At 34.0% G+C, this 27,079-nt stretch overlaps 1 protein-coding gene and 1 pseudogene across 1 annotated transcript; one reads left to right on the forward strand and one right to left on the reverse strand.

The window, feature by feature from the left end:
- Window positions 1-1,233: 1,233 nt before the first annotated feature.
- On the forward strand, window positions 1,234-1,374 carry LOC145269952 (U2 spliceosomal RNA; annotated as a pseudogene).
- A 9,879-nt stretch (window positions 1,375-11,253) lies between these two features.
- On the reverse strand, window positions 11,254-18,941 carry LOC145269275 (uncharacterized). Its single transcript, XM_080124956.1, has one exon. The coding sequence runs from the start codon at window positions 18,750-18,752 to the stop codon at window positions 17,559-17,561; it is 1,194 nt and encodes a 397-aa protein (XP_079981082.1). The 5' UTR covers window positions 18,753-18,941; the 3' UTR covers window positions 11,254-17,558.
- Between the last annotated feature and the right edge of the window lie 8,138 nt (window positions 18,942-27,079).

Genomic DNA, 27,079 nt, shown 5'->3' on the forward strand with positions numbered 1-27,079 from the left:
CACTAGGCAATTTTATTTTTTGTATATTTTTTCTAGATTTCCCACTCCCCAACACGAACTGTTTTTCTTCTAAATTCAAGAACTTTTTATTTTCCAATGAATTGAACTTTTTTCACACACACACATACACACACACACACACATTTTAATAAAAAAATTTTTTTTAAATGCACGCACACACACACACACACACATACACACACACACACATACATACAGAAATTGTATATATATCCTTTTTGCAAAAACGCTGGGGTTTCCATTAGTTAGTTTAGAGTCCACAGAGTGAATGAGGTATTGTGGTAAATGTTGCCAGTCAAGAGTAAAGTCGCGAAAGACTCCAATTTTTACTTTAGTTACAAAGACCCTGCAACACTCCCCTCCCCAGATCTTATAGGGCCTTGTGCCTAAATTTGTTTTGTCTTTTGGAGATTTTACTTTTTTAAATTTTTTAATTTTATATTGGAATTTTTTTAATTGTAATTTTTTCTTTAAACGAAATAAATCAAATATCAAGATCAAATGTAGTATCTGTTCCGGCAGATACTACAAGCAAAGACCATATGTGGGCGGGGCAATCCCACATATAAGACCTTGGTCAATGTAGGGATAACCCTTCGTACCAATTTTCACTATGCAGCTCCCCTACTCCCCAGGGAGTTGGTCCCCATTTCCCCTTCATTCCTCACATTAAAAATCGGCCTTGTGCCTAATTTGCTCGGTGGGGGAGCAAATAAATACCGCTTTTTCTTGGCCTTTTGGCCAAGATCAAAGTATAGTATCTGTCCGGCAGATACTGCAAGAAAAGACCATATGTGGGGGCAACTCCACATATAAAATCTTGGTCAATGTAGGGGTAACCCTTCATATCAATTGTCACTATCCAGCTCGCTACTCCCCGGGGAGTTGGTCCCCATTTCCCCTTCATTCCTCACATTAAAAATCGGCCTTGTGCCTAATTTGCTCGGTGGGGGAGCAAATAAATACAGCTTTTTCTAGGCTTTTTGGCCAAGATCAAAGTGTAGTATCTGTTCCAGCAGATACTGCAAGCAAAGACCATATGTGGGGGCAACTCCACATATAAAACCTTGGTCAATGTAAGGGAACATCTTTGTACCAATTGTCACTATCCAGCTCCCCTACTCCCCGGGGAGTTGGTCCCCATTCCCCCTTCACTCCTCACATTAAAAATCGGCCTTGTGCCTAATTTGCTCGGTGGGGGAGCAAATAAATACCCTTTTCTTGGCCTTTTGGCCAAGATCAAAGTGTAGTATCTGTCTTAATACATGCTGTACTTATGTTTGTAACTTTGTGATATAAAGTGGGGGATCACTTTTCTGCATTAATTTAATGTAAAATGATTACCCACTTTACAACCAGTCAGTCTCAAAGCCATTTAAGTCATTCTCCAGATCATTCAAGTTGTTTTTGAAGGATTCCCGTTATTTTTTAAGCATTCAAGTCATTCTTAAGGTCATTAAAGTCATTATAAGTCATTTACTTTCTATTTATTTAAGTTATTTCAGACCGGTTTTCAGTCATTTTAGTTTATCTTTAAGAATGTCATGTCAATCCTACATTCACGCATTCATTCATTACATGAGAGCACGCGACTAATGGCTATCGGCCTTGTTTTTTTACAAAGGAATCACCACTTATCAAGGCTCAGAGGCCACTCAAGGATAAGAGTTAAAGCGTGTACAGAAGATAATTTCATGGTAATCGTTAGAAGTGTAAATTTGGTTAAATGGATTACTTGAGGGGAACGGCTCATCAAGAATTTGTTTACGTTGGACTTGAAGACAACCATATTTTAGTCAGCTGGAAAGCAGGCAATCGGAAGAGAGGTTTACAGGTGTGCAGTTCTAAGAAAGAAGCTTGGTTCATGGAATCTACGTTTAGGTTTAGGCACAGATAAAGAATGGGGAAAATTATTGATAGTGTTTTCAGCTAGATGAGAGTTTTTCATGAATGTTTGGCGATGGGGGGCATTGATTTGAGCGGTGGTGTTCGGAATTGCGTGGACAAATTTAAGGACCGTGTCGTCACTTGTGAAAACAAATATATATATATATATATATATATATATATATATATATATATATATATATATATATATATATATATAAAAGTGAACGTATCTGTCTGTCTGTTTGTCTGTATGTGTGTCTGTGTACATTTCCCTGCGCAATAACTCCGTCAATCTTTAGTCTACAGACTCGAAATTTGATATACAGGGTACTGAGATTTGGGGAAATCGATGTGAATGGTTTTCGACCAAAAGTTGGCTATTAACGGGGGCAAAGTACAACGATTTGACCTTTGAGAACTCTCCCAAACTCTTCCGACAATTTTGGGTCTAAATACTTGAAATTTTAGATATAGGTTTCTTGGACATGGATCCAACTTCATAACTTGATTTGAGCCCAAAACAACAAACGTTAAGGGGTCATAATAGGGGTCAAAGTTTAAAAAATTGACCTTTTTTGTTTTTTGTTTTTTTGTTTTTCTGCTCAGCATACACCTCCAAACACCCGGGCAACGCCGGGGTGAAATGCTAATATATATATATATATATATATATATCTGGCGCTCTCTCTCTCTCTCTTTCTCTCTCTCTCTCTCTCTCTCTCTCGTAGCGACAGATACGGGCACTGATACAAATATACATAAACGTAGATGGCATTTATAAACACGTAAATATATATAAACACGCCCAGCTAAATAAAATACGTATTTGATCCACGTTATGTAAACAAATTATATACACTCGTTATATAGACCAAATATATTTAACATGCATACAATGGCGTAACAAGAGGTGGGGTGTGCCATGGGGCGGCATTTTCAGAAGATAAAATAGAAAAAATAAAAAATAAATTAAAAATAAATTAAAGCTGAAATTTTATACCAAAAAGAGTATTAAACACATCGGAACTTTGATGGTATCGGAATCGGAAAAAATGTGTCCATATTTTCCGATTGACAAAACCGATTCTTTAAAATGTTACACTTAATTTTTCATTATTGGTACTAATGATAAATATTTGTTTTTAAATTATCACTAAAACTAAAATGATAATAACAGCAAAATACGATGTAAATTTATTTCACTTGTAAAACAACAAAAAAAAAATAAAAATGCATACATTCTTTAGGTAACCTTTCAAAGAAAGCAGTTGATTTACATGTGCCGAAAAATGTTGAAAAATCAAACAAAATATTTTTGTCAAGAAAAATGCTTTAAAAATCACTAATTAAATGATGCAACGTAATTTTGGAATTGTAGAAACATTAAGCAAGTACGGACTAAAAATCGACTGCAAACAGATATTATGATCATCCTATTTTAAATAGGAATTAAACGCTACACCTCAAATACTATTTAAGTGGCTTTCTATTCAATAGTTTAAATACTGTCGAATTTCTTTCAAATTTCGAACAGTAACGGAGTAAGTGATTTTTTTAATATTAACTAAATTTTATAATCGCTGGCGTATTTATGAATAATCCGAAATGAATTATGATGAATTAAATCTGGTAATAGGGTTTAAATTTATTAATTTTTTATTAATATAATAATTGTAAAAGATAATACAAGTGTCATTAGAACTCGCACCTAGCTTAGAAAAATCAACTAGTTTGCTTTCAAACAAGAATAAATATAAAAAATAGGTATATTTTTGGGAGAGACTTGAATCCTATTTAAAACTATATCCTCTTCAAGAATGGTCTTAAAACTATCTTCAATTGACATTTATTCCATAGATGCTGAATGTTCTCCGGTGTCAATTAAATTAAAATTAAAATAAGTGATTTTTAGTGTTTTTGATTCATTTAAGATTTTATTTATTTTTGTTTTGTTTTAATAAGATGGTGGGTTAGGGTCATGTGTCCTTTCATCCTGTGTACTTTTGCCCGGTTCCCTATCTAGCATTGGCAAATTTTAGAAGGACTTATCAAAAAGTGTGCTCACAAAAACAAACTTTTGATAATTTCAATCACTTAGCCTCAGATAAATTGGACAGTATAGCAATTAACGAATTCAAACCCTTCATATCTATATGCGACAACATGTGCTGGTTCATTTTTTTCTTTGATTTCGGTTTGTATGCCTGTATTTGTTCAGATGCATTGGGCATTAACAGGATTAGTACATTCAAAACTTTTCACACCTATACGCGACAACACGTGTTGGCTTATTTCGTCTTTGATTTCAGTCTATGTGTCTACTAAAACAAAATTTCTGAATAAGAGAAGACGGATTTGGATGGCAATATAAAGCAATACAATCTCAGGCTACAAATAGAAATTATTTTTGGTAAATAATATTTTTGATTCCGTTCGACAATTCAGTTTTCAAGTTTCCCATGCGCTAAAAAGACGCACAAGAGGCATTGCTGTATAAAATGTAAGTGTATCTTTAAATCTATTTTAAAGACATTCAAAATGCGTTTCATGAATTGAAAATTGATTACTTACATATTTTTTTGTTTCATGTTTAAACTTTTATTTTAATGCAATGCGAAAGTTTGAATAGTTTCTTTTCTAAAAGTTAAATACATTCTTTTACTAGGTAGAAGAGTTACTTATATTGCCTTTGGTAACATTAATTCGTTTTGCATTTATGTTTCTCTCTTTCTTGCTTTCTTAGATATTCTGGAAAAACATCCATCAGGCGAAAAGAAATAAACAAAAAAAATACATTTCAGAATCTAGAATGTGTTATTTTCAATTTACTGAAACATAAACCTTTATATTCAAGCTATTCAGCGTTGTCGGCTAGTTAAGTAAAAAGTGATTTTCTTGAAATATTTTTGTTGATTTTTCTACGGAAAGGTTATTTTTTGGAAGTTGAAATTTTTAACTAATCCAAACCCAGTAAATTAAAATTATTTGCAAAATTGAAAACTTAAATGGCAACAATACAAATTGAAAAAAATATAATAAGGAATGGTATTGCTCAACTCGCTTTGCCTATAATTTATGTGAATACACGTGTTTTCCTAAAAGTCCTGTGTTTCTTTCGTTTATTACTATTTAACCCCATAACAACTGGCGACGTCGGATTCGACTTTCACACGGGTTAACTCTATAAAAGAGGAAAACAATGAAATGAATTTGACTTCAAAAGAACTTCGGATTTACAAGCTAATGTTACATTGTAAAAAGGGTCTGTCCCCTTTTTCATGTAAGTAAAAATAGAGAGATTTAGTTAAAATGAAAATGAAATAGAATAGACGAAATTCGAACCTCGTAATTTAGGTTTAGAAATAGATTACGAGAGAGAATTAGAAAATGGAATGTAAAAACAAACCATTGTTTAGCTTAGAGATAAAATAGTTTTAAGAAAAGGAATGTGCATTTGTCAATTCTGTTATGAAATTGAATTGAGGAATGCAACTATAGGATAATTTAATAAACATGTTTTTAACATATTGGAAATATAGGTTACTGGAAATATAAACAAAGGAAAATGTTTTGGACACGCATTTTCAGAACACGTGAAAGAAGACACATGTTTTAACATGGGTATGACGTCATGGAAAATGGGAAGTTCTCGATATAGTTAGAAACTTTAGAGTTAAGCGAAGAGAAACTGAGGGAGAGTCTTAGAGAGAGTCTGAGGACGACAGACGTCAGTCCAGACATGGGATTCAAACGTCTAGAAGCGAGACGGTTAAGCAGGGGGAGTCTGAGGCACAGACGACAGTCTGGAGTCCAGAGATGGACAGTCGAACGTCTGGGAGCGAGACGGTCACCTTTGAAACATAGAATGTGTAAAACTTTGAATTTCTAACTAAGAAAACCACCGACCGGTCCATGGAAATAAACGCATCATGTGTTTTTATAAACGTCGTCTTTGTGTTGTAATTCTACCAAAAGGTAAAATGAAATTGTCATTATATGTCTTATATATATTCTGTGTTTTAAAATGTCTTCACATACACAATGTTTCTACATCTCATATCTACAATGTGAACACTAAGACTGTCTCAACATTGTCTCCTCACTCTAAGAGCTTCTATTACACTTCTAAGTATGAACATTTTATGTATATGAATCTCTTCATAACACGAACACAGAACGCAACATCTCTCTTAATAAGACTCTCTAAGACTCACTTTTAATAAGACTTCCTAACAACGAACAATAACAACAACAACAACAACAATAATAATAATAATAATAATAATAATAATAATAATGAAACCCTATATAACACTAAGAATTCGGCTTGCAATTACGTTCTAAAAACAAAATTCTAAAAACAAAAAAAGGAAACGAACACATGGCAAAGTTATCGACTAAAGGGTAAGTTAACCTTTTTATCTTTATATTTAAATTGAAAAGGAACTGTGCCAAACGCATTTTGTTAAGGCCGTAAAATTTAGTTTGGTTGCTTATTGAAAGAAGAAAGAAAAAGATGAAAAATGTTGACCCAATTTATCCAGGAGAACAATTCTAATGTAACTTGTCGGCTGTTTATTCGTATGCAAATTTGAACATTTTTCAAGTGAAATGAAAAGGTGTTTTGCCCTTGTTTTTTTGCTGCTAACTTTATGCAATATTTTAACGGGAGAAAAATGTTTTCCCTTTCGTTCTACTTGGACTAAAGGAAATACTTTTTTTCATTGAGCGGAAGTTTCTGAAATATTCTATTTTTAACTGTCGGTCCTAAAGGGAATTTTTTTTCTGCATAGGGACAACCCCCCCACACACACACACACAAACAGCCATTTTGGTTAACTGCCAGACAATTCCACAATTATTTGTATTCTTTTGCAACTGAATGGTATCACAGTATATATATTTTTGTTTTTGTTTTACAAGTAAAAAAAAATTTATCCACCCTCATATTTGGTTATCTCTAAGGTTTTTACCAAGAAGTAAGGGATACATTGCTCCCTCTTCATACGCACACACTCAAAGGACATTTTCTTTTTCTTTTTATTTTTTATTTTATCTCTCTTCTCCGTCAACAACGGAAATAAATTTATTTTTTCCTGCGCTTGGAAAAGCCATTTCAAGATGGAAGAGGTTAAATCAGTATCAATACAGCTAATCAAGGCCCAAATGGACCAGCAGCAGCAGCAGAAGGCTGAGGAAAATTTAAAAGAACGTGATAAATAGCTCCAGTTACAATTTCAAGAGAGGCAACAAGCGTTGGTGGAGAGATGCTACTTCAACAATAGAGACAAGAAGAGTTATTGTTAAAAATATTTGATAGAACGGAACACAAGGACAACAGTTTTTCTTTTTCGCAAAGTACAATATGGAACGCTATAGAAACGTTCAACTACCAACTAGAGTTGGATGGGACGTTTGACGCTTTCTATCGGAGATATGAGAACCTATTCACCGTGGATTGTCAAGAGTGGAGTAACGCTAAAAAGTTCGCCTACTTTTGAGAAAGTTAGGGACCACAGAACATAGCAAGTTTGTGGATTATATTCTCCCCAGGAAGACGAATAAATTGGAGTTTTCTGAAGCGGTCAAACGTTTATCCGAACTGTTCAGCCCGAATTCTACTCTCTTTCATAGAAGATGGAAGTGCTTAAACCTGCAAAAAAAGCGACAACGACGATTACCTGAGCTTCGCGTCCATGGTAAATAAATACTGCAATGATTTCCGTACATCTGACTTATCGGCAGATGACTTCAAGTGTTTATTTTTGTGCATGGTCTAGTCTCATCCAAAAATGTTGAGATTAAACAACGTGTTCTCTCTAGACTGGAGAGCGAACAGGGCCTCACCCTCCAGAAGTTGACCGAGGATTGTCAACGGGTAGTCTGCGTAAGAAACAACTCGAGACACGTCGGGGAGTCAGGCGCAACAGTCATTAAAAGGACGACCTTCAGATCGGAAAATATTCACCCCGGAAAAGCCAAGCTGGAAGTAAGAAAACTCAGGCTACACCTAATAAGTACCACCCAGTCACAAGATTCGGATCCTCTACAAGCCCGTGCTATCGCTGCGGTGGGAAACATTGGTCGAGTCAATGTTTTTACAAAGATAAGTACTGCAACGAGGGTGGCAGGAACAGCCACAAAGCGATCCAGTGCAGGAGGAACAAGGTCAGGAACAGCGTCTGACAGACTAGATCCGACTTTGATTCGGATAATAACCGGCGCAAATATGTCACAGTTAACATCGCAAATAAAACTATGCATCTACAATTGGATTCCGGATCAGACCTGTCCATCATTAATCTTAAGACATGGAAAGGCTAAGGAAACCAATTATGCGGAAGACGAACAAATCAGCTCGAGCTGTGACAAGCAATAAAGTGGAATTTGAGGGAGAGCTCACACTCCCGGTGGCCTTAAATGGTATTACTAAAAATGTGAAAGTGTGTGTACATAGGACATTCGAAAACCTATTCGGTACTGACTGGATAGAGCGATTCGAATTGTGAGACCAACCGATGAATAAATTCTGTCAAAGTCTCGTCTACGGAAGCGCAACAACTGAAGGACAAGTCAAAGAGGAATTTCCAGAAGTATTCTCACCAGGACAAGGGAAATGTACAAAGACTATAGCAAGATTCGAACTATTCGAACTAAAAGAAAACACTCTACCCGTTTTCAAGAAGAAACGTAACATCCCATTTGCAGCAACAGAGAAATCGAAAAAGAAATCTTCAACGGAATTAACCTAAGGAGGCTGACAAAAATGATGAGAAACAAATTAGCCATGTGGATAGCCTATCTAGGCTGATACCATTGAAAAGGGATCCGTTTGAAGATTCCATCATTGCCACTCTTCGGACGGACGGGAAAATAAAAACAATGATGGGCAACACAATCAGAGAACTCCCGGTGTCTCTACCGGAGATTAAAAGGGAAGCTTTTCAACAATTTCTACACGTGTATAGGATTACACCCAACCCGAACACACCAACAGCAGTCTCACCTGCAGAAACGATGTTTGCGCGAAAGGTGAGATCTGTTTTTGACAAGCTCTTACCCAAACAGTCAAGGGCACTAGTGACCACTTATGTGCCTAGTAAACGTTTCATACGAAGTGAAAAAGTGTTTTTCAAAAGTTATAAAAACAACACATCATTTTGGGAGATGGGTACAATTACTAAGAGAGTACGTGACATGGTATATATCATCCAAGGACCAACATATACCCACAAACGTCACCAGAACCAACTAAGAAGATGTCGATCAGTGGAAACCAGCGACAGTCGATAGACTGTCTTCGAAACTTTTGATCTTGAACCTCTTTAACCAACACCTTAACTACGGCGGTTGTTCCGTAAGAGATAGGTACAGGCAAAAATGAGCGGGTAAAAATAGGGGGACCTAGTTTTGAAAGCCGATTTATCATAATTTTCTGTAGGTTTCCGGCTACTTTTTAATTGTATTTGAAAGATTAGAGACTAAAGTTTCCTAAAAGAAAAAAAAATTGTACACGCGAAAAAAAAGTTATGAAAATGTTTTCACGGTGAGCTAACCAAATGCAGCTAAATTTTGAAGTTAAATAAATTCATTGTAAAAATTCTTTAAAAGATAAATATTAGTTTTCTGGGTCTATTTCAAAGATAATTAGTAAAGTCCTAAGATATTGAATTAAATAAAAAAACACCTTGTTTGTACAAAATACAGCATAATTAGCCCTCAAAAATCAATATTTTTTATGTTCTTGTTTTTAAATTATTTTTTTTAATTATTGTTCGAGATTATATAAAAACTATGTTATACCGAAAGTTTCACGTTCTTGCGAGCAAAGAAATTATTAAAATCTTGCATATAAAAATTATGCGAAATCTATAATTAAAAAAAGTAGAAATATTTTTGCTATTATAATTTCTTTGTGTCAAAATATTCAATGAACAATGCTTAATTCAATGGTAATATCGGTAGTTCGAGAAATTCATTTTTCTTCGAGTTATGTCGAATTCATTAATACGTACTTTAGGGCATTTTTCGTAATGTTCCTGCAAAAATTATTTTATTATTTTTTATTGTTACAAATTACGATGCTTTATTTATATATAAAAAAAGCAAAAATAAATTCTTGCGTTTTTTTTATTTACTACTGACAACGATAACTTTAGTAAAGGTATTTTTGTTTAAACAAAATAATACATTTCTACTAAGATTTAAATAAAAAGTAATTAGTTCAGTATATTCCGCGATTATTATTTGATAAATACTGAAAATGTCATCAAAATTGGTTAATTCCCTTATTTTTGGTGAATTTTTAAGTAAAGGGAAGGGTCAAAATGTTTATATATTTTGAGCATCGGCATTCATTTTGCCCGTACATAGTAAGAGAAAGGTCACCAAGCCATTGATGGTAAACCCTAAAGAAAGAGGTACTGATAGAAAAAAGCTTGGGAGGGAGTGTTGGAGACGCCCCTTCATGGGATTAATGGACTATCTCATGACGTCACTTCTTCTGGTGACGTCATTTTCGGTATCGAGTACTGGTGCCCGGAGTCAGAGATTGGCACGCGGCCAAGCAGGTCGTGTGCAAACGCCCTACAGTTGAGGAATGGTATTGCTCAACTCGCTTTGGCTGTAATTTATATAAATACATGTGTTTTCCTAAAGGTCCGGTGTTTCTTTCGTTTATTACCATTTAACCCCATAACACTAATAGTAAGGGAGTTTAATTTTAAATTACTCTACTTGTTGTTAATAATAAAATGAAATAACAAATAACTGTTTTTTTTCCTTTCAACTTGACTGAAGCTTTACATAAAAAACTGTAGTTTCACATAACATTTTAATAAACAAAAGATACCGTAAAAATTGAACTTCATCGTGCTTTCTCTGCATAATTACAATAACAAAACAATGAAATGAAAAAACTAAGCTACTGTTTTTTAAAATGTTTATTGAAATGTATGTATATATACAGAGAGAGAGACATATGTATATATACGCATATATATATGTAAACATGTGTACATATATATACACAAATATATACACATTAGTTATATATGTTTAGATTATAGATATATACATATAAGAGTATATGCATATATACATATATATATATCGTATATGTATAGATATATATATGCATATAAGTATATGTATATTTATATGTTTATATATGTGCATATATATGTGAAAATGTATATAAATATATACATATATGTTTACATATAAATACATATGGATGTATATATATATATATACATATATATATGTTTCTATATATAAATATATATATATATATATATATGATGGCAGCAAATTCGTTTTCGAACATTGCCATTACTTGATATAGCACACAAAAAAGATGTACACAGGCATGTGCGCCACTAGCAGCACGTTCTTGATGGTCACTTCTATGTATAATCAAATGCCACTTCAAACCACCTGCTGTTTTGTACGTCCACCCGCAGTTTACATAGGTTAGATCTGGCAACACAAGACTGCTTTGTGATCCACTGCGCCGATGAGTAGTCTGGTGGCTCATCGGCCCAGCTCTGCTCAGACATAATCTTCTCACACCTCACACTCCAGACCAATTTGGCGCCCTTTCCCATCCACAGCTCCTTTCATCCTCCTTTTACGGATATCGCGCTTCAGCCGCTCATACTGGGTTCGATCTGCCTAAAACTTGCCCACACCTCCCTGCAAGGTCCTTCTCCACTCTCCGCTATCCAAAGCAAGATTCTCCCATGTTCTTTCATCTATCTTACATTTTTAATGGTTGACCTCAAACAATTTTTGAATCTCATTTTAGGCTTTTGAGCCGGACGTCTTCCCTCAGTGAGCTCGCCATAAAGGAGTTGTTTTGGAAGTCAACTGTCTAACATCCTCACTATATGTCCACTCCGTCTCAGTCTATGTTTGATAATGTGAGCTTCAAGTATACAAACTTAGTGACAACCGCTATCCTTGATTCACAGATATAAACTGATGGCTCATAGTATGGCATGCCTGGAGCAGGCTGATACATTAAGACATTTTTTTTTCAGATTGATCACAGCCTTCATATCATCGTGGAAGAGCTTTAAGATGGTTACAAACTTGTCAGGACAGCCAAGCTTTTTCAGAATCTCCCACAAAGCATCCCTATTGACTGTATCAAAGGCCTTGGTTAAATCGATGAACACCTGATACAGACCCTTTTGCTGTTCTATACATTTCTCCTGTAGTTGTCTGGCTGTAAAAATCATATCCAGATACGAAAACTTCAGCTACACCGAAACAGGTGCCAGTCGCAACTTTATTTTTCGCAGTATTGGAACATTATTTACCAAGAGTCAATGCCAGTCAAAGATATTATGAAAGAACTGCCGGGCCGTTTTATCCGGCGTCTTTTCAAAATAGAGAGTTCATCAAGTTAATAACATTATTGGAAACCCCTGGGACAATATCATCCCTTGTCTGGTGGATTATTACAAGCTGGTAATGTTTATTGCCCCTTAATTACTTGTGGCGGAATCTACTCACGCAAGTAATCAATTGTTTTGTTTAATTCTCGCGATTAATACATGAGAAAATAGCAATAAAACGTTTTCCTTGCAGGTCACAAGAAAAAAATTAGCCTTGAACAATAAATCCCCCAAGAAGTATAGGCCATAGAAACGTTTGATATTGAGCCTCCCTAAATCACACCAGAACCACGACGTTCGGGCAGGAAAAGGAAAATCACCGAGCTATCCAAAGAGGAAAATATACTGATACACCGCATGAAGTTATCAGCTTGGTGGAGGCGAAACTAACCTATGTTACCTACTAATATACGATTCCAATCTTTATAAATACCGGGAGACTAAGCCGTAACGTGTCAGCCGACGCCCGGTTACTGGACTGCTCACTGAAGTGTGCTGTCTTCACAGATGTTGCACTCAAATTAATTGTCCTTAGTCAATGGAGGGGGGAAACCCTTCTATACTAAGGCAATTTTATTTTTACACAATGTCCCTTTTGAGGGGAGCTGGTTATCTCCCACATTAAACCCACCTTGTGTCACATTTTGTTTCGATATCCGGTACTTGTACTGAGCTGGTCACTGAAGTGTGGTGTCTGCACAGATGCTGCACTCAAATTAATTGTCCTCGGTCAATGGAGGGGGGAAACTCTTCTATACTAAGGCAATTTTATTTTTGCAGAATCCTCTTTTGAGTGGAGCTGGTTATCTCCCACATTAAAAACGATCTGGTGTCATATTTTGTTTCGTGGGAAACAAATAAATAACCAGTCGATATCCAGTTATGCCCATATACTGGACTGGTGGCTGAAGTGTGGTGTCTGCTCAGATGCTGCACTCAAAGTAAGTTGTCCTTAGTCAAATGAGGAGGAAACCCTTCTATACTATGGCCATTTTATTTTTGTAAACTGCCAGAGTGCCTACTTTTTGGGGAGCTGGTTTTCTCCCACATTAAAAACGGCCTTGTGTCACATTTTGTTTTCGTTAGGAAGCAAATAGATTACAGTTGATATCCGGTAGGCCAACCTTGGTCATTTGTCGGCTACGTATGTTTGCAATACATGTTGTTACTTTATTTTGGCGTATTGTTTTTCTTTGCAACCTTTAACAGGGCTATAACAGTATCCGAACTCTATAATTCTAGAGTATCGTCATCCTATTAGATTCTGACAGCTTAGAACGAATTTATTGTACAGATTATTTTCTTGTGAGAGCGTTTTAGCGATAACAGATGTTTACTTTGGTTTTGAGAAGTCAGCTCACTAGAATAAAGGCACACTATCTTTTAAAAATGCCTAAGCAGCCCCGTTATCATTTACATATAATTCCAGTGGATGTCAGAACACTCGGAATTTCTTTAGCATACAGGTCATTTTCTTGCGAAAGAGATTTAATTATAACAGATGTTTATTGGAGTCTGTGTCGCTTTTGGTCGGTGGATAACTAAATATACTATCAGCGTTCCCCTCCGCACAGGTGTTGGGAAGTTAATGATATAGAGAAAAAGAAAAGCGAAATGGATATATCAATAGAACAATAAATAAGTTGTTCACAAAGGCACACAAAGAAAGCTGAGATGGGATTGTTAGTCAAGGTATAGCAGTGAACGATAACAAAAAGATCGGATATATTAGGAGTTATTTAAACATGTTGTTTAAGGTGTGGCCTGGATTTTGCGACAGTTTACAACAGTTAAGAACAGTTGGAGACAGTCTCAAGTTCATAATGGTTAACGACGTGTGGAAAATAAATTAAAACAGTCACGTTTTCGTGTAAAAGAAGAGCCACATACTTCACAAGAATATGGGTCTCTCCAGTGTGGAGCAGCCGGTTTTGTGATGGTTCACAATAGTTAGGAAAAGTTATGGAAAAGTCTTTGGTTTGTGACAATTAACGACAGTTATAAGTAGAGGATAGTGTTCAGTTTGAGACATTTAGCGGCTAGCAGGTCCCCTGCGTGAGATCAGAGAGATTGGAATTGAAGCTAGATTGGGCCGACTGACAACATTTTGGGGTCTTTTATCCAAACACTACATTATCCATCCATTCAAAACTCATCTGCTATCCATAGATTGTGTTTTCTCTATTTTTTTAGGTTATATATACTTATGAGCCCGTGTGCATTCCCTAGGAACCCTCCAATGTAAGAGACGATGGCACGGTCAAAGGAGAAGACGAAAGAGAAATTGGGGTCGCTGATGTTGTGAAGCAGGATGACACAACTGGTGACGTCAGACCTGATATTCCACCATGTGTTCTTTTTATGACACGACTACTATGGTAGATATTGATCAAACGTGGCTACGATTGGCGCTAACACTCCAGAAGCAAAGAAAGAATCAGAATAACAGATACAAAATTAAGAAAAAAACTAAAATCAAAAGGACGAGTTCATTTAGACAGAAAGAAAAGGAAAAGTATTCTTCGTAACATTTCAAACGAAGCCATAACGTTGGAGAAATAAGGAGAAAAAAACCCAGAAAAACATGCTGAGTAGATCGAAGCTGACTATGCAGTTCATTGCTAAATAAATTGATATTGACTATGTTATTCATTGCTAGTGGATGGAAGCTGACTATTACCTCCTTGATTATGAAAGTATTCATCCTCATCTTCTCCCAAGTAAAATTGTTGACTTAAATGTTTTATAGCCATTGCACCATGGATCTGTGAATGAAGAAAGATAAAACACGATTTAGGGGACTTTCTCTTATTTCTGCATAAACAGTCGGCTACATTTACATCGCTAATAAATAAGAAGTTGTTTACAAAAGCACGCAAAAGAAAGATTTTTGGTCAAGGTATAGCAGTGAACAAGAACAAAAAGATCGGATATATTTAGAGTTATTTGAATGGGAAGTTTAAGGTGTGGCCTGGTTTTTGTGACAGTTCACAACAGTTGGAGACACTCTTAAGTTCGTAATGGTTGATGACAATTACGTGTGGAGGATAATGGAGCAGTCGGTTTACTCAGAGAAAGAGAGAGCGAGTTGATTATTAGTATAGTAGTAGTAGTAGTAGTAGTAGTAGTAGTAGTAGTGAGGTAGAAGATAAGACAATGTTGTGCATGCGGTGAGATGCGGCTGTGTGGCCCTGGCTTCAGGATAGTGAGTCATGAAAAGAGAAAAGAAATGAAACAAATGAAAATGGAAGGATTGGCCGAGATGAACAAAAGATACAGAGACATGATCGAGAATGGTAGCAATAGAAAAGAGGGGATGTAGGATCATGTGCGTTTTATTAAGAAAGAAAACATGAGTTTTATCGGATATTAAATTTTATTATAATTGATAGCCTTAAAAATAAAATGCTTTAAAAATATGTATATAATATAAAAAGCTTTAAAAACAAAAATAGAAAATGAAAACAAGTTATTTTGTTTAGATTTTGACAAATATTTTGTCGATAGAGTACATTAAAAAAGCAGAAATACTGTTTTTATACATGCTATTGCTTTTGTTGTTTATTTTGTTTCTTCTTCTCTTATCCCAGTGAAAGGCAATGCAGAGTACAGTTGATATAAGTGCATGGCAGGTTTTTTGATGATAGTATTCCGTGAATTATGATTTGTTAAGAATCTCATGAAGTTTCCGACTGCTGAGCAATATCATAGATTTGTCGGTCATCATTTATTGATGAATGGAGAGTGACATATAAGGAATATTGAACACAAAAGTATTAAAGTCGTGATGATTTGGCTTGGTCAGGATATTTGGCAGAACATGAAATCTTCTAGGATGATAGCAAAGAGGAATTCAGTTGTTAAGTGAGCATATGACACAGTGATATTCTTTGGATGGAAATTGTATCCTACACCTTGAACATAACCACAAGCTTTCTACCTGGCTATTTCTCCTTGCATAGTATGTCCGAATCATAACATGCTGCTGAATATTTCAAATTGACTGGATGAGAATTGAGTTTTATGATAGAATATATTACACGGCCTCAAAATGGACAAAATAATGGTTACTTTGTGGTTTTAAGAACGGATCTAAACATTATAGGTGTCTTCACAATCTTGCGTGTACAGAACCCATCATTTCTTGACTTGACGATAAATATGAAAAAAGTTTAGCATTTTTTTCTGTAATGCTGCAAAAATAACAACTCTGTCACCTTACATAACTACTTCATTACAATTTGATAAATGTTTTCTGGGGTTTTTGCTTTTATTCCTTCCTTATGCCTTATGCAAAATATTTCTAAAAAGTTTACCTCAGTTTGTAAGGATGTAATTACTGTCTTTAAGGAGTTAAGACTATTTCGAGATAACTCTAAATATATCGTCAGCTTGACTAATTTTGACCAGAGAAGATATTCCATTTCATAATTGTAATTAAAGAGATTGTCCCCATGTCTTTAGTCTCTTGAGAGTAAGCGTTAATAAATTCCCTTTTTAAAAGATAAATCATTAACAGAGGTTTATGTTCAGTTTGTAGCACAAAATGTCTCCCATGAACAAAAGGATGAATTTTGGTGACTGCGAAATTAATACCCAACACATCCTACACAATTTGCGAGTAACTGTTTTTGCAGGTATTAATGTATGACACATGTGAGCGATATGCTTTAGTGATCCGTCTTTGTGCACGTTCCAAGGTTGTACGAGTTAGCATCAGTAGCTCCAATAATTTTCATGTCTGGATTGTAGTGTTTCAAAAGAAGTTGTATTGTACATAAATCCAAGGTCAGTGTGCAACATAAATCTGTTTTACTGCTTCCGAATTAATTTGAGTTATAGTCGCTATTGTTGTAATCTCGAAAGTTGAATAAGGCAACCCGGTAGTATATTTACAATATTTATATAATTTAAGGCACCGCATTAGCAAGTGTGAAGTATATGACTTTTGGTAATTGATTCAAGCTATGTTTAAATCTCTTTGTCTCCTTTAACTCCCCAATGTTTGTCCTACTAATCACTAACTTGTGCCAAAATACTTCCTTTTGCCTCTCATTCTAGAAGAGAGGTGGTAAATGTAGATTTACTATAGTTTCACTCATTTTGGGTATGAGAGCTATATCGCCTTTTACAAGCCTTTCTGATCAAGTTTTTCATCCTTAACACATCCAAATTACTCTTTATTATTCCAGATTTTATTCCTAGTTCTGGCATTTAAGGCTCTTTTTTAGTTAATTTGATTTCTTACGGATGTTTTTGTATATGTTGTATTAAATGTGATTTCCGTGTAAAAGAAGAGCCACATACTTCACAAGAATATGGTCTCTCTCCTGTATGTGTCCGTATATGCCGTACTAAGTTTGCTTTTATAGCAAAGGAAGAGCCACATACGTCACAAGAATGTGGTTTTTCTCCAGTATGTGTTCGTATATGTCGCACTAAATTTATCTTGTTAGCGAAAGAGGAACCACATACTTCACAAGAATATGGTTTCTCTCCAGTATGTGTTCGCATATGTCGTGCTAAAATTGACTTTTCAGAAAAAGATGACCCACATACGTCACAATATAGTTGATCGCCTGTATGCGTTCGCATATGTCGACCTACACTTCTTTTGAGGGCAAAAGAAGAACCACATATGTCACAAAAATATGGTTTCTCTCCTGAATGTCTGCGCATATGCTCAACTAAACTTTTATTTTTAGAAAAAGAGGCGTCACATTGTTCACAAGAATATATTTTCTCTCCATGTGTTTGCATGTGTTCCTGTAAATGTGATTTCTGCGCGAAAGCGGTTCCACATTTTTCACAAGAATATGGTTTCTCCCCTGTATGTGACCGAATATGCCGCACTAAAGATGTCTTCTCAGAAAAGGAAGATCCACATATTTCACAACTAAATAGTTTCTCTCCAGTATGTGTTCTCATATGCCGAAATAAAGTGTTCTTCTTCGCAAAAGAAGAGCCACATACTTCGCAAGAATATGGTTTCTCTCCAGTATGTATTCGAATATGTCGCACTAAAGATGACTTGTCAGAAAAAGATGACGCACATACATCACAACTAAATGGTTTTTCTCCTGTATGTGTTCGCATATGTTGCACTAGGTTTGCCTTGATAGCAAAAGATGAGCTACATATTTCACATGAATATGGTTTTTCTCCTGTATGTGTTCGAACATGCAGCAGTAAGTTTGTCTTGGTAGAAAAAGAAGAGCCACATATTTCACAAGAATATGGTTTTTCTCCAGTATGTGTTCGTATATGGCGCACTAAAGACGACTTGGCAGCAAAAGAAGAGCCACATACTTCACAAGAATATGGTTTCTCTCCAGTATGTGTTCGTATATGGCGCACTAAGTGTATTTTGTGAACAAAAGAAAAGCCACATACTTCACAAGAATATGGTTTCTCTACTCCATGTGAATTTTGCAACATCGTACATTTAACTGCACGCAAATAAACATACACTTGGCATACGTTTATTAAGACATTTACCTCGATATGCACATCAAATCAAAATTGTTTATTGAAATCTAAACATTCGATATTGTTTAGTGTGATTTTTGGTATTTTTTCTAAGAGGCAAATGAATGGGCAATATTTAAGTTTATATTTCAGTTATTTTTACATAGTTACAAAATATATTCAAATATTTAACATAGATACACACATATATATATATATACATATATATAACTTAACTTTTTTAAATATTTCAGTTTTTGTTACTATATATTTCAAAAATTAATTAAATCTTTGTTAATATACACTTCATTTATTGAAATTGTTTAATATATCAAATTTAAAGAATATTGTTTGCATATTTGTTAATATATAGTTTAAAAATTTATTTACATCTTTGTAAATATATAATTTTAAATAAATATTTAAATCTTTGTTAATAATATATATTTAAAAATTATTACTATTGTTGCTTTTCTATATCTTTAAATATATTAAAATCATTGCTTTTATATATATTTTTAAATATGTAAATTTTTGTTAAAAATACATATATATTTGTAAATATATATACATTTTTTTCAAAATTATTTAAATTTTTGTTTATATATTTTCTTGTAATCAGTGAAATGCTTTCTTGAATAAATAGATTCTTTAAATTGTTATATATTTTTACAAATTACTTCAATCTTTGCTAATATATATATATATATATATATATTTAAAACTTATTTAAAGCTTTGTAATATGTATCAATATATATAACATTATTTAAATTTTAGTTTGCAAATATTTTAAAGTTAACCAATCAATTGAGAAATATGTTCTATGTTATATTTTTTTAACTTTTTCTGTGTATTTTATCATATTCCTTTCTGCAAAAAGCAAAAAAATATATATTCAAATTATTTAGACCTTTCTTAATATATATATTTAAATTACAAAAAATAATTGATATGTGTCTGTCTGTTCACAAATCTAAGAATATTGTTTTAATGCTTATCATAAACTAGCTTAGGTGCCCGGCATTGCCCGGGTGTTTGGAGGTGTAAAACAGAGGCAGGCAGGCAGACTCGAACCGATGATGCAAAGGCGGAAAAGAAAGTGAAAGAAAATCTGAAGTCTTCACTCTACTCCATGACACAACCGGACGTGTAAAGCATTCAAATTTAACGGCCAATCAAAAAGATGACTTGCAGAAATGGTGTTGCTTTTAAACTTCCCACAAAGGTCATTTTTAATGTGGGGGGGACCAGCTCTCCCAAAAAAGGGAGCACTCTGATAGTATCCAAATAAATGATAATTGACTCAGTATGAAGGTTTCCCCTACATTGATCAAGGACCGATTACAGAATAGATATTACGTGTCTGGAAGGCGAGGCGCCAGGCATTTTTGGTCGATTAGTTTCACTTTATTTATACAAAAAAAGACAAACACTCAAAACGATGGCACAGAGGAAATTTTTTAAAACAAAATCAAAAAAAGATGGAGATGATGCTTGTTTGCGAATCTGAGATATTATGATTTAGGAAGTATGAGTAAACGTCTCCCGGAATCTAACCCCAGTCAAAAAGCCTTTGGCGGACGTACACAACCGCTTGCGCCCATTTTGCCTTTTATATATTGGATGTTCACTTTGTGTGATAACTGATCAAGTTGTTTTGTTGAAACAATCCAGCAAATATTGATTTCTTGTTTCAGTGAAAGCTTAATTTAACTTCACTGAATTTACACAAAACAATTTCGAAATGTGTTTTCTGAAAATGTTTCCATATTCCAAGTCACCAAGGAACTGAAGATCCATTCAAATCATAATGGAGTTTTCCTTTGTTTTGTTCGTTGGAGTTTCTGCAAATAGAAAACAAATTCAAAAAGATACATTTTAAATTCTTTTACAAACACACTTATTTTATTAAGATGTTGAGTCGGGTTTAAAAAACTTATTCTTATATTAAAAATAACGATAAATATGGTTTTCGTTTCACATTTAACAAAAATACTACTGACTCTTCAATTAATAAAACACAAATGGGTGATAGGTCATAAAACTTATTAATTAAAACAAACGATTCATTCCTTTTTTTTGTAGTGACATGTTTGTTCATACGATATATAAATTTCTACATGTTGGTACAGTGAGAAAAACAAGAAGCAGAAAAGCAATTCCAGAGTCCAAAAGTTTGAGGAAAAAAACACAATAGTAGAAAACTGTCAGGGATCACTACAGTGAAGGGGTGGAATTTTACTAATTATGAATTGGTCAGCGTAAATACATCAAGAAGCACATGGGCAGAAAAGTCATCAGAGTACATTCATTTGAAGTTCTTATAGAACAAACACAGTAAATTGATGCTGAATATGTAGTTCACTATTAAGTATGTTGAGACTGATTATGTAGTTTATTACTAAGTGTATTCAGGCTGATCATGTACTGTTTACATTGCTAGATTGATTGAGATTAACTATGCAGTCTATTGCAAAATAGCTTGAGATTAACGATGCAGTCTATTTGTAAGTGGATTGAGACTGGATATGCAATTCATTGCTGAGTAGATCGAAGCTGACTATGCAGTTCATTGATAAATAAATTAATATTGACTATGTTATTCATTGCTAGTGGATGGAGGCTGACTATTACCTCCTTGATTATGAAAGTATTCATCCTCATCTTCTCCCAAGTAAAATTGTTGACTTAAATGTTTTATAGCCATTGCACCATGGATCTGTGATACAATGGATAAAGTGTGGAGTAATAAATAAACAATATTAATTGGCCACCTTTTTATGATTGCAAATTCAATTTTCAGTACGAGATATACTAAGAATACAATTAAGTATCGCATACGATCGTAGCTGATGGATGAGCGCAAGCTACCTCCATGAAATAAACAGAAAACAATTTATTTTGCAATATTTTATATTGACTTTACTATTATTTTATTTTTAATAAATTTCAATTATATTTATATAAACAATTTTCCATTTTATGGTTTTCTTACAAAAAAAAACATACCTACCTTTACACTATTACTAACCCTAAGTCCTGGTGAAAACAAATTAATTTCTATTTGTACTATAATTCACAAAAATCAGAAAAAATTAATATTTGATGAACAAAAATGTAAAATATAGAAATAAATAATGAAATAAATAAAAGATCTGCAAAAAAATGTTTTGGGGCTAATCGTTTTCATATAAAGATTAGGTTGCAATGTATATAATAGTTAACAAACTCCCCACCTGCCGCATGTAAAGAATGCCTGTTTGTTCATGGAATCTACATTTAAGTTTAGACACAGATAAAGAGTAGAGGAAATTATTGATAGTGTTTTCAGCTAGACAAGTGTTTCTCATGAAAGTTTGACAAGGGGGACTATAGATAGGAGCTCAGACGAGCACTTGTCATGAAAATAACGATAAAGCAGAGAAATTTAAATATGTTTTTACTTTTAGTTCTTATTTATATGTGTTTGGCTAGGTGTGTCAGAAATTTCGTGAAAAATATTGAATAATTCCACCCCATCTTTCCAAGCTTATAACTCCTCCAAAAATGTAATTCAAGCCTTAATTTTTTTTTTTTCAATTAAAGGAGCAAGGACAAAGTTTCATTAAAAAATCAAAAAACAAGGTGGTGTTTTTTTTTTTAAAGGGTTTAAACTTCGGACTTTAAAGGTAAGTTTCTAAAAAAACACTACTTTTTTGTTTTAAATTTGAATATAGTAGTTATTGATCTTTTATCTTCAATTTGTGATATATAACACTTTGGTGAGTAAATTAATTACTTTTTAATAGACATTTCAAAATGGGAGGCGTGAATTAATTCGACCCCCTGTCTTTCCAAGCTTAAATGTAATTCAAGCCCTAATTTTTTTTCAATTAAAGGAGCAAGTACCAATGTTTCATTAAAAAAACAAAAGAAAAAACAAACAGCGTGGTTTCTTTAAAAAAAAAAGGTTTTAAACTTCGGACTTTACAGGGAAAATTCTAAAAAACACTACTTTTTTGTTTTAAATTTGAATATATTATTTATTGATCTTTTATCTTCAATTTGTGATATATAAAACTTTGGTGAGTAAATTAATTATTTACTTTTTAATAGACACTTGAAAATGGGGGGGCGTGAATAAAAAAAAACGTTTGTCTAAAATATTATATTCGATTTATTGGAAAGAGTATAAAATTTCACAGTGACCCTGAAAATATCGTAAAAATAGAATCAATAGAAAAATTTTGATAGATTTTTAAAGTTTAAAAATTGAAAAATACTGAACTCGTAAAATTCAATTAATTTCATTACTCTTTTTTTTTTTAATAGAAAAAAATATTTCTATTACATTTAAAACAACTTTAATAATTTATTTTGGAAGTGTAATCCATAAAGAAAATAAACAACCCACTTTTAGAGGAGAAATTACGAGATTTTTATATTTTATTCGCAGTTTCGTGTTAGGGGTGTCAAAAATTCCTACAAAAATTCTGATACACCTAGTGTTTGGCCTCTTGCCCTATGTTATCATTACTGTAAAATTCAGTTGAAATTGTCTGTCAGTGAAAGTGCACTGGGGGGCCATCTGAAGACTTAACTTTAAAAATTTCATTACGGGAAGGTTGAAAATAAGAAAATAACTTTCAGAATAAACACCCCCCAACCTCCCCATGTTAAAAATGGCTTTTAGACTAAACACTCCCAACCTCGCTATGTTAAGAACGGCTTTCAGAATAAACGCACTCAATCTTCCCATGTTAATCTTTTGGAATAAACACCCCTGACCTCCCCATGTTAAGAACGGCTATTGGAATAAATACTCCCCAAACTTGCCATGTTAAGAATGGCTTTCAGAAGAAACACCCCCAACCTCCCCATGTTAAGAACAGCTGCCGTATGTAAAGAATGGCTGTTTAAATAATGATAATCTTTGTTAATTATTATCGCCATTCACTTTGTTTCTATAAATACTGAAATTGAATTAAAATCTCTAATTTTTGTGATATTTTGAACATGTTTACATTCAAAATTGAAAACCACTCAGTACTGGACATCCGTATCTCAACCAAAAGGAAACATTTGTTTGGATGCGGCCCTGTCGTAAAAAAGAATCTCCAAAAGCCAATAACTTCAATTTAAACTTATTCTTTATTTGCCTATTAGCTTTTGAATGACCTTTGTGTCTTCAAGAAAAAACGATTAGAATCTTCATGTGCTTTAGATAAACCTTACAACAATACGTTAGTTACTTTTTATTCTCTCTTTTAGTTCCTTTCAAATCAAACTGTACCCTAATCAATAATGTCACTATAGATGCAGCACTCTTAGATACTAACGCCCAGGAACATTTATTAGGAGATTTTAATTGGTTTGGTTTTTGGAGTTACATAGATACAATAGTTATCAGCACACCTATCTATAGCTTATTCTGGTCACATTTCCGACCTGCCTCCTAGATCGTTTCCATTAGCAAGACATAATTCTAGATCTATTTTTAACTTCAGCGCCTGAGAATTGTGTGATAAATGCACATACTCTACTCGGGAATGCCGACCACCATGTTGGATGACATCCCCCATACTTATCGAACCCAAGCTAAGGAGCTGTTGATAAAAATGAAAAGATAATTCCAAAAGGCTGATTAGGAAACCATCAGAGATTCCCCATGGATTAATATCTTTTCTCTTCCTGCTGAATAATGTGCCAATGAGACAAATGAATTAAGGAACATGTTCTTACATAAAAGTACTATAGCAAGCTCTACTCTTCACAATGGCCCACTTCAACTTGTGCAAATGTAACCAATTTCAGAAAATAGGATCTCATAATTTCTGGAAAAAATTCTCACAATATCCAGCAATCATGGTCGTTTGCACGGCAACCAAAAAAAGCTGACTTGCTTTACTAGTGGTTCGCTTCCAACTCAACTTAATACCCCTCCAGCTACTTTCTCTAAAATTTCACTTTGTGGACACATTCATATGTCTGAAAATTACCCCCTTCTCATATCTGTGATATCATAAAAAATTTAGACACATACAAGGCATGTGGGCATGATCAAATCCCTGCCATATTAATTGAAAAATGTTCTGCTGAGCCAGCCCCTGACCTCACCAAATACATCAACAAAAATCCTACCACATATTGCATCCCTAATAGCTGAAAAATTACCTCCATTGTACTAGTATTTAAGAATACTGAGAAAAGAACTGACCAGCTCAATTATAGCCCCATCAGCCTCCTCCTTCTCTTTGCTAAAATCATTAATAAATGTCTTTGATCAATCAAACACCATCTTGTAAATGCTAAGTTTTTTTTCCAACCAACTGTATGACTTTTGCAATCCTGTTCTACTGTGGATATTTTAACGGTCATCACTGAACGCATATACCATGCACTGTATAAGGCAGGGGAAGCAAGAGATGTAGCCCTTGATATATATGAAACCTGTGACAAAGTCTGGCATGAAGGGTTTCTCCTGAAAATTAAATCCTATGACATTTCTGAATGAATACTCAACATTATCAGATCCTTTCTAGATAAGAGAAAAATCCAGACTGTCCTTGATTACCGTATGTCCAAATAATATAATGTTAATGCAGGCGTGCTCCAGGGCTCGATCCTTGGACCTTTATTATTCTTTATATTGATAAATGATCCTCCTGCTAAAATTGTATCTAAAATAAGTATATTTTCTGATCATGCCACACTCTATGATGGACATGAGGGAAAAATAAATGTACACATATCCAAGGCAATGATAAGAACGTTAGAAAATGATCCACAGTCTGTCGTGGAAGAGACCCTAAAGGTAACACTTAATGCTACTACAACTGCGCTTCTTACCTTAAACAACTGCAAAAACCCTTCTCAACTACTGATAGCTATGATAAATAACCTGACCGCTCATCCTCTAAATTTCACATTAACAGACAAGATGAATTGGAATAAATCCATTGAGGACATTGCCAAGGATGCTGCAAAGAAGGTGGGATCCCTCTACTGTCCTAGAAAATTACAAACACATCTGGGCTGCTGCATACATCACTCATCCATCAATCTTAACCAGAGTCTAAAAAAAAAGTAGATCACTGTCGGACAAGCTCCAACCTCAGTCCCATCACTTAAATGTCATATGCCTGTGACTGTTTTATAAGTATTTTAATGCACATGTGCTCTGATGAAGTCATAGTCCTTGTGCCTCTCATGATGTACATACTACCAGTTAACCTGACAAACAAAAAAAATCCACCCCTCCAATGTTGATTATATATATATATATATATATATATATATATATATATAACACTAACCTAGTTTTAAAACAGATCAAGAAACTAAATAGAGCACACACAAAGGAACAGGTCAACCAGAGGCCAAATAGGCCTTTGTCCGATAAATGCATGCTCATTGGCTGATAGGAAGGGCGCGGTGGATACTAGAAAGTTGATTGGCTAACTAAAATCTCAATAGAAGAGGAGTATATAAAAACGATAAACAACCACAGAATTTGCGCATAAGCCTGAAGAGTTCTAGAGTGAATGAAACGCGGAATATTCAGTGTAGCTTAATCGCCATATATATTTTATAAATTAATAATTAGCTCTACCTACGTATTGAGCACTTTTGAAGTAAATACTTAAAGTTTATGCATAAATCTATGCTTTCATATATCAATTTTATGTGAGTAAATTAAATAGTTATTTATATATATATATATATATATATATATATATATATATATATATATAAAAGCCTTCTATTCTAATTGTTTCTGCCCTCAGACTACTAAACTTTGGAATGCCCTCTCTGTTTCATGTTTCTCTAACAGTACTAGACTGTAGCAGTTAAAAAAAAATCATGTTAACAGGCATCTCGTTTCTCAACTCCCTATTCTTCCCCATTAGCCACTTACGTTTCAAGTGTCAATATGCCCTGTTCGGGGTGAAAAAAAAATTATTTACACGAGTTTTATCCAAAAATATGTAAATATTCAAGATAGCAACCGAAAAGATAGAAAATTAAAGAGGAGGAAAATTTAAATAGACCGTTTTGAAACCGGACAATTTTTTTGTTTAATATTGTAAAAAGGTAGTAAATTATGTATAATTTTACGATCAGAAAAAATGACGGACACTATTATTCTTGAATTGATATCTATCGAAAAACAAACTAAATCGCTTGTCATCTTTCTATGCCGATGTTGATAATTTCATATAATTTTCGTGTTTTTTAATAAAGGTATATTTACAGGAAATTGTTTTAAAGACAAATAGCTTCTTTAACGATTCAATAATCAAAGTAGGAACAAAT

The sequence above is a fragment of the Euprymna scolopes genome, chromosome 45 (assembly GCF_053919585.1).
Source record: "Euprymna scolopes isolate OS-2025 chromosome 45, ASM5391958v1, whole genome shotgun sequence".
NCBI classification, from domain to species: Eukaryota; Metazoa; Mollusca; class Cephalopoda; order Sepiida; family Sepiolidae; genus Euprymna; species Euprymna scolopes.

What these genes read in the sequence shown, in the direction of transcription:
- LOC145269275 (XM_080124956.1), bottom strand. Translation starts at nt 18,752, where the DNA reads ATGTTGCAAAATTCACATGGAGTAGAGAAACCATATTCTTGTGAAGTA.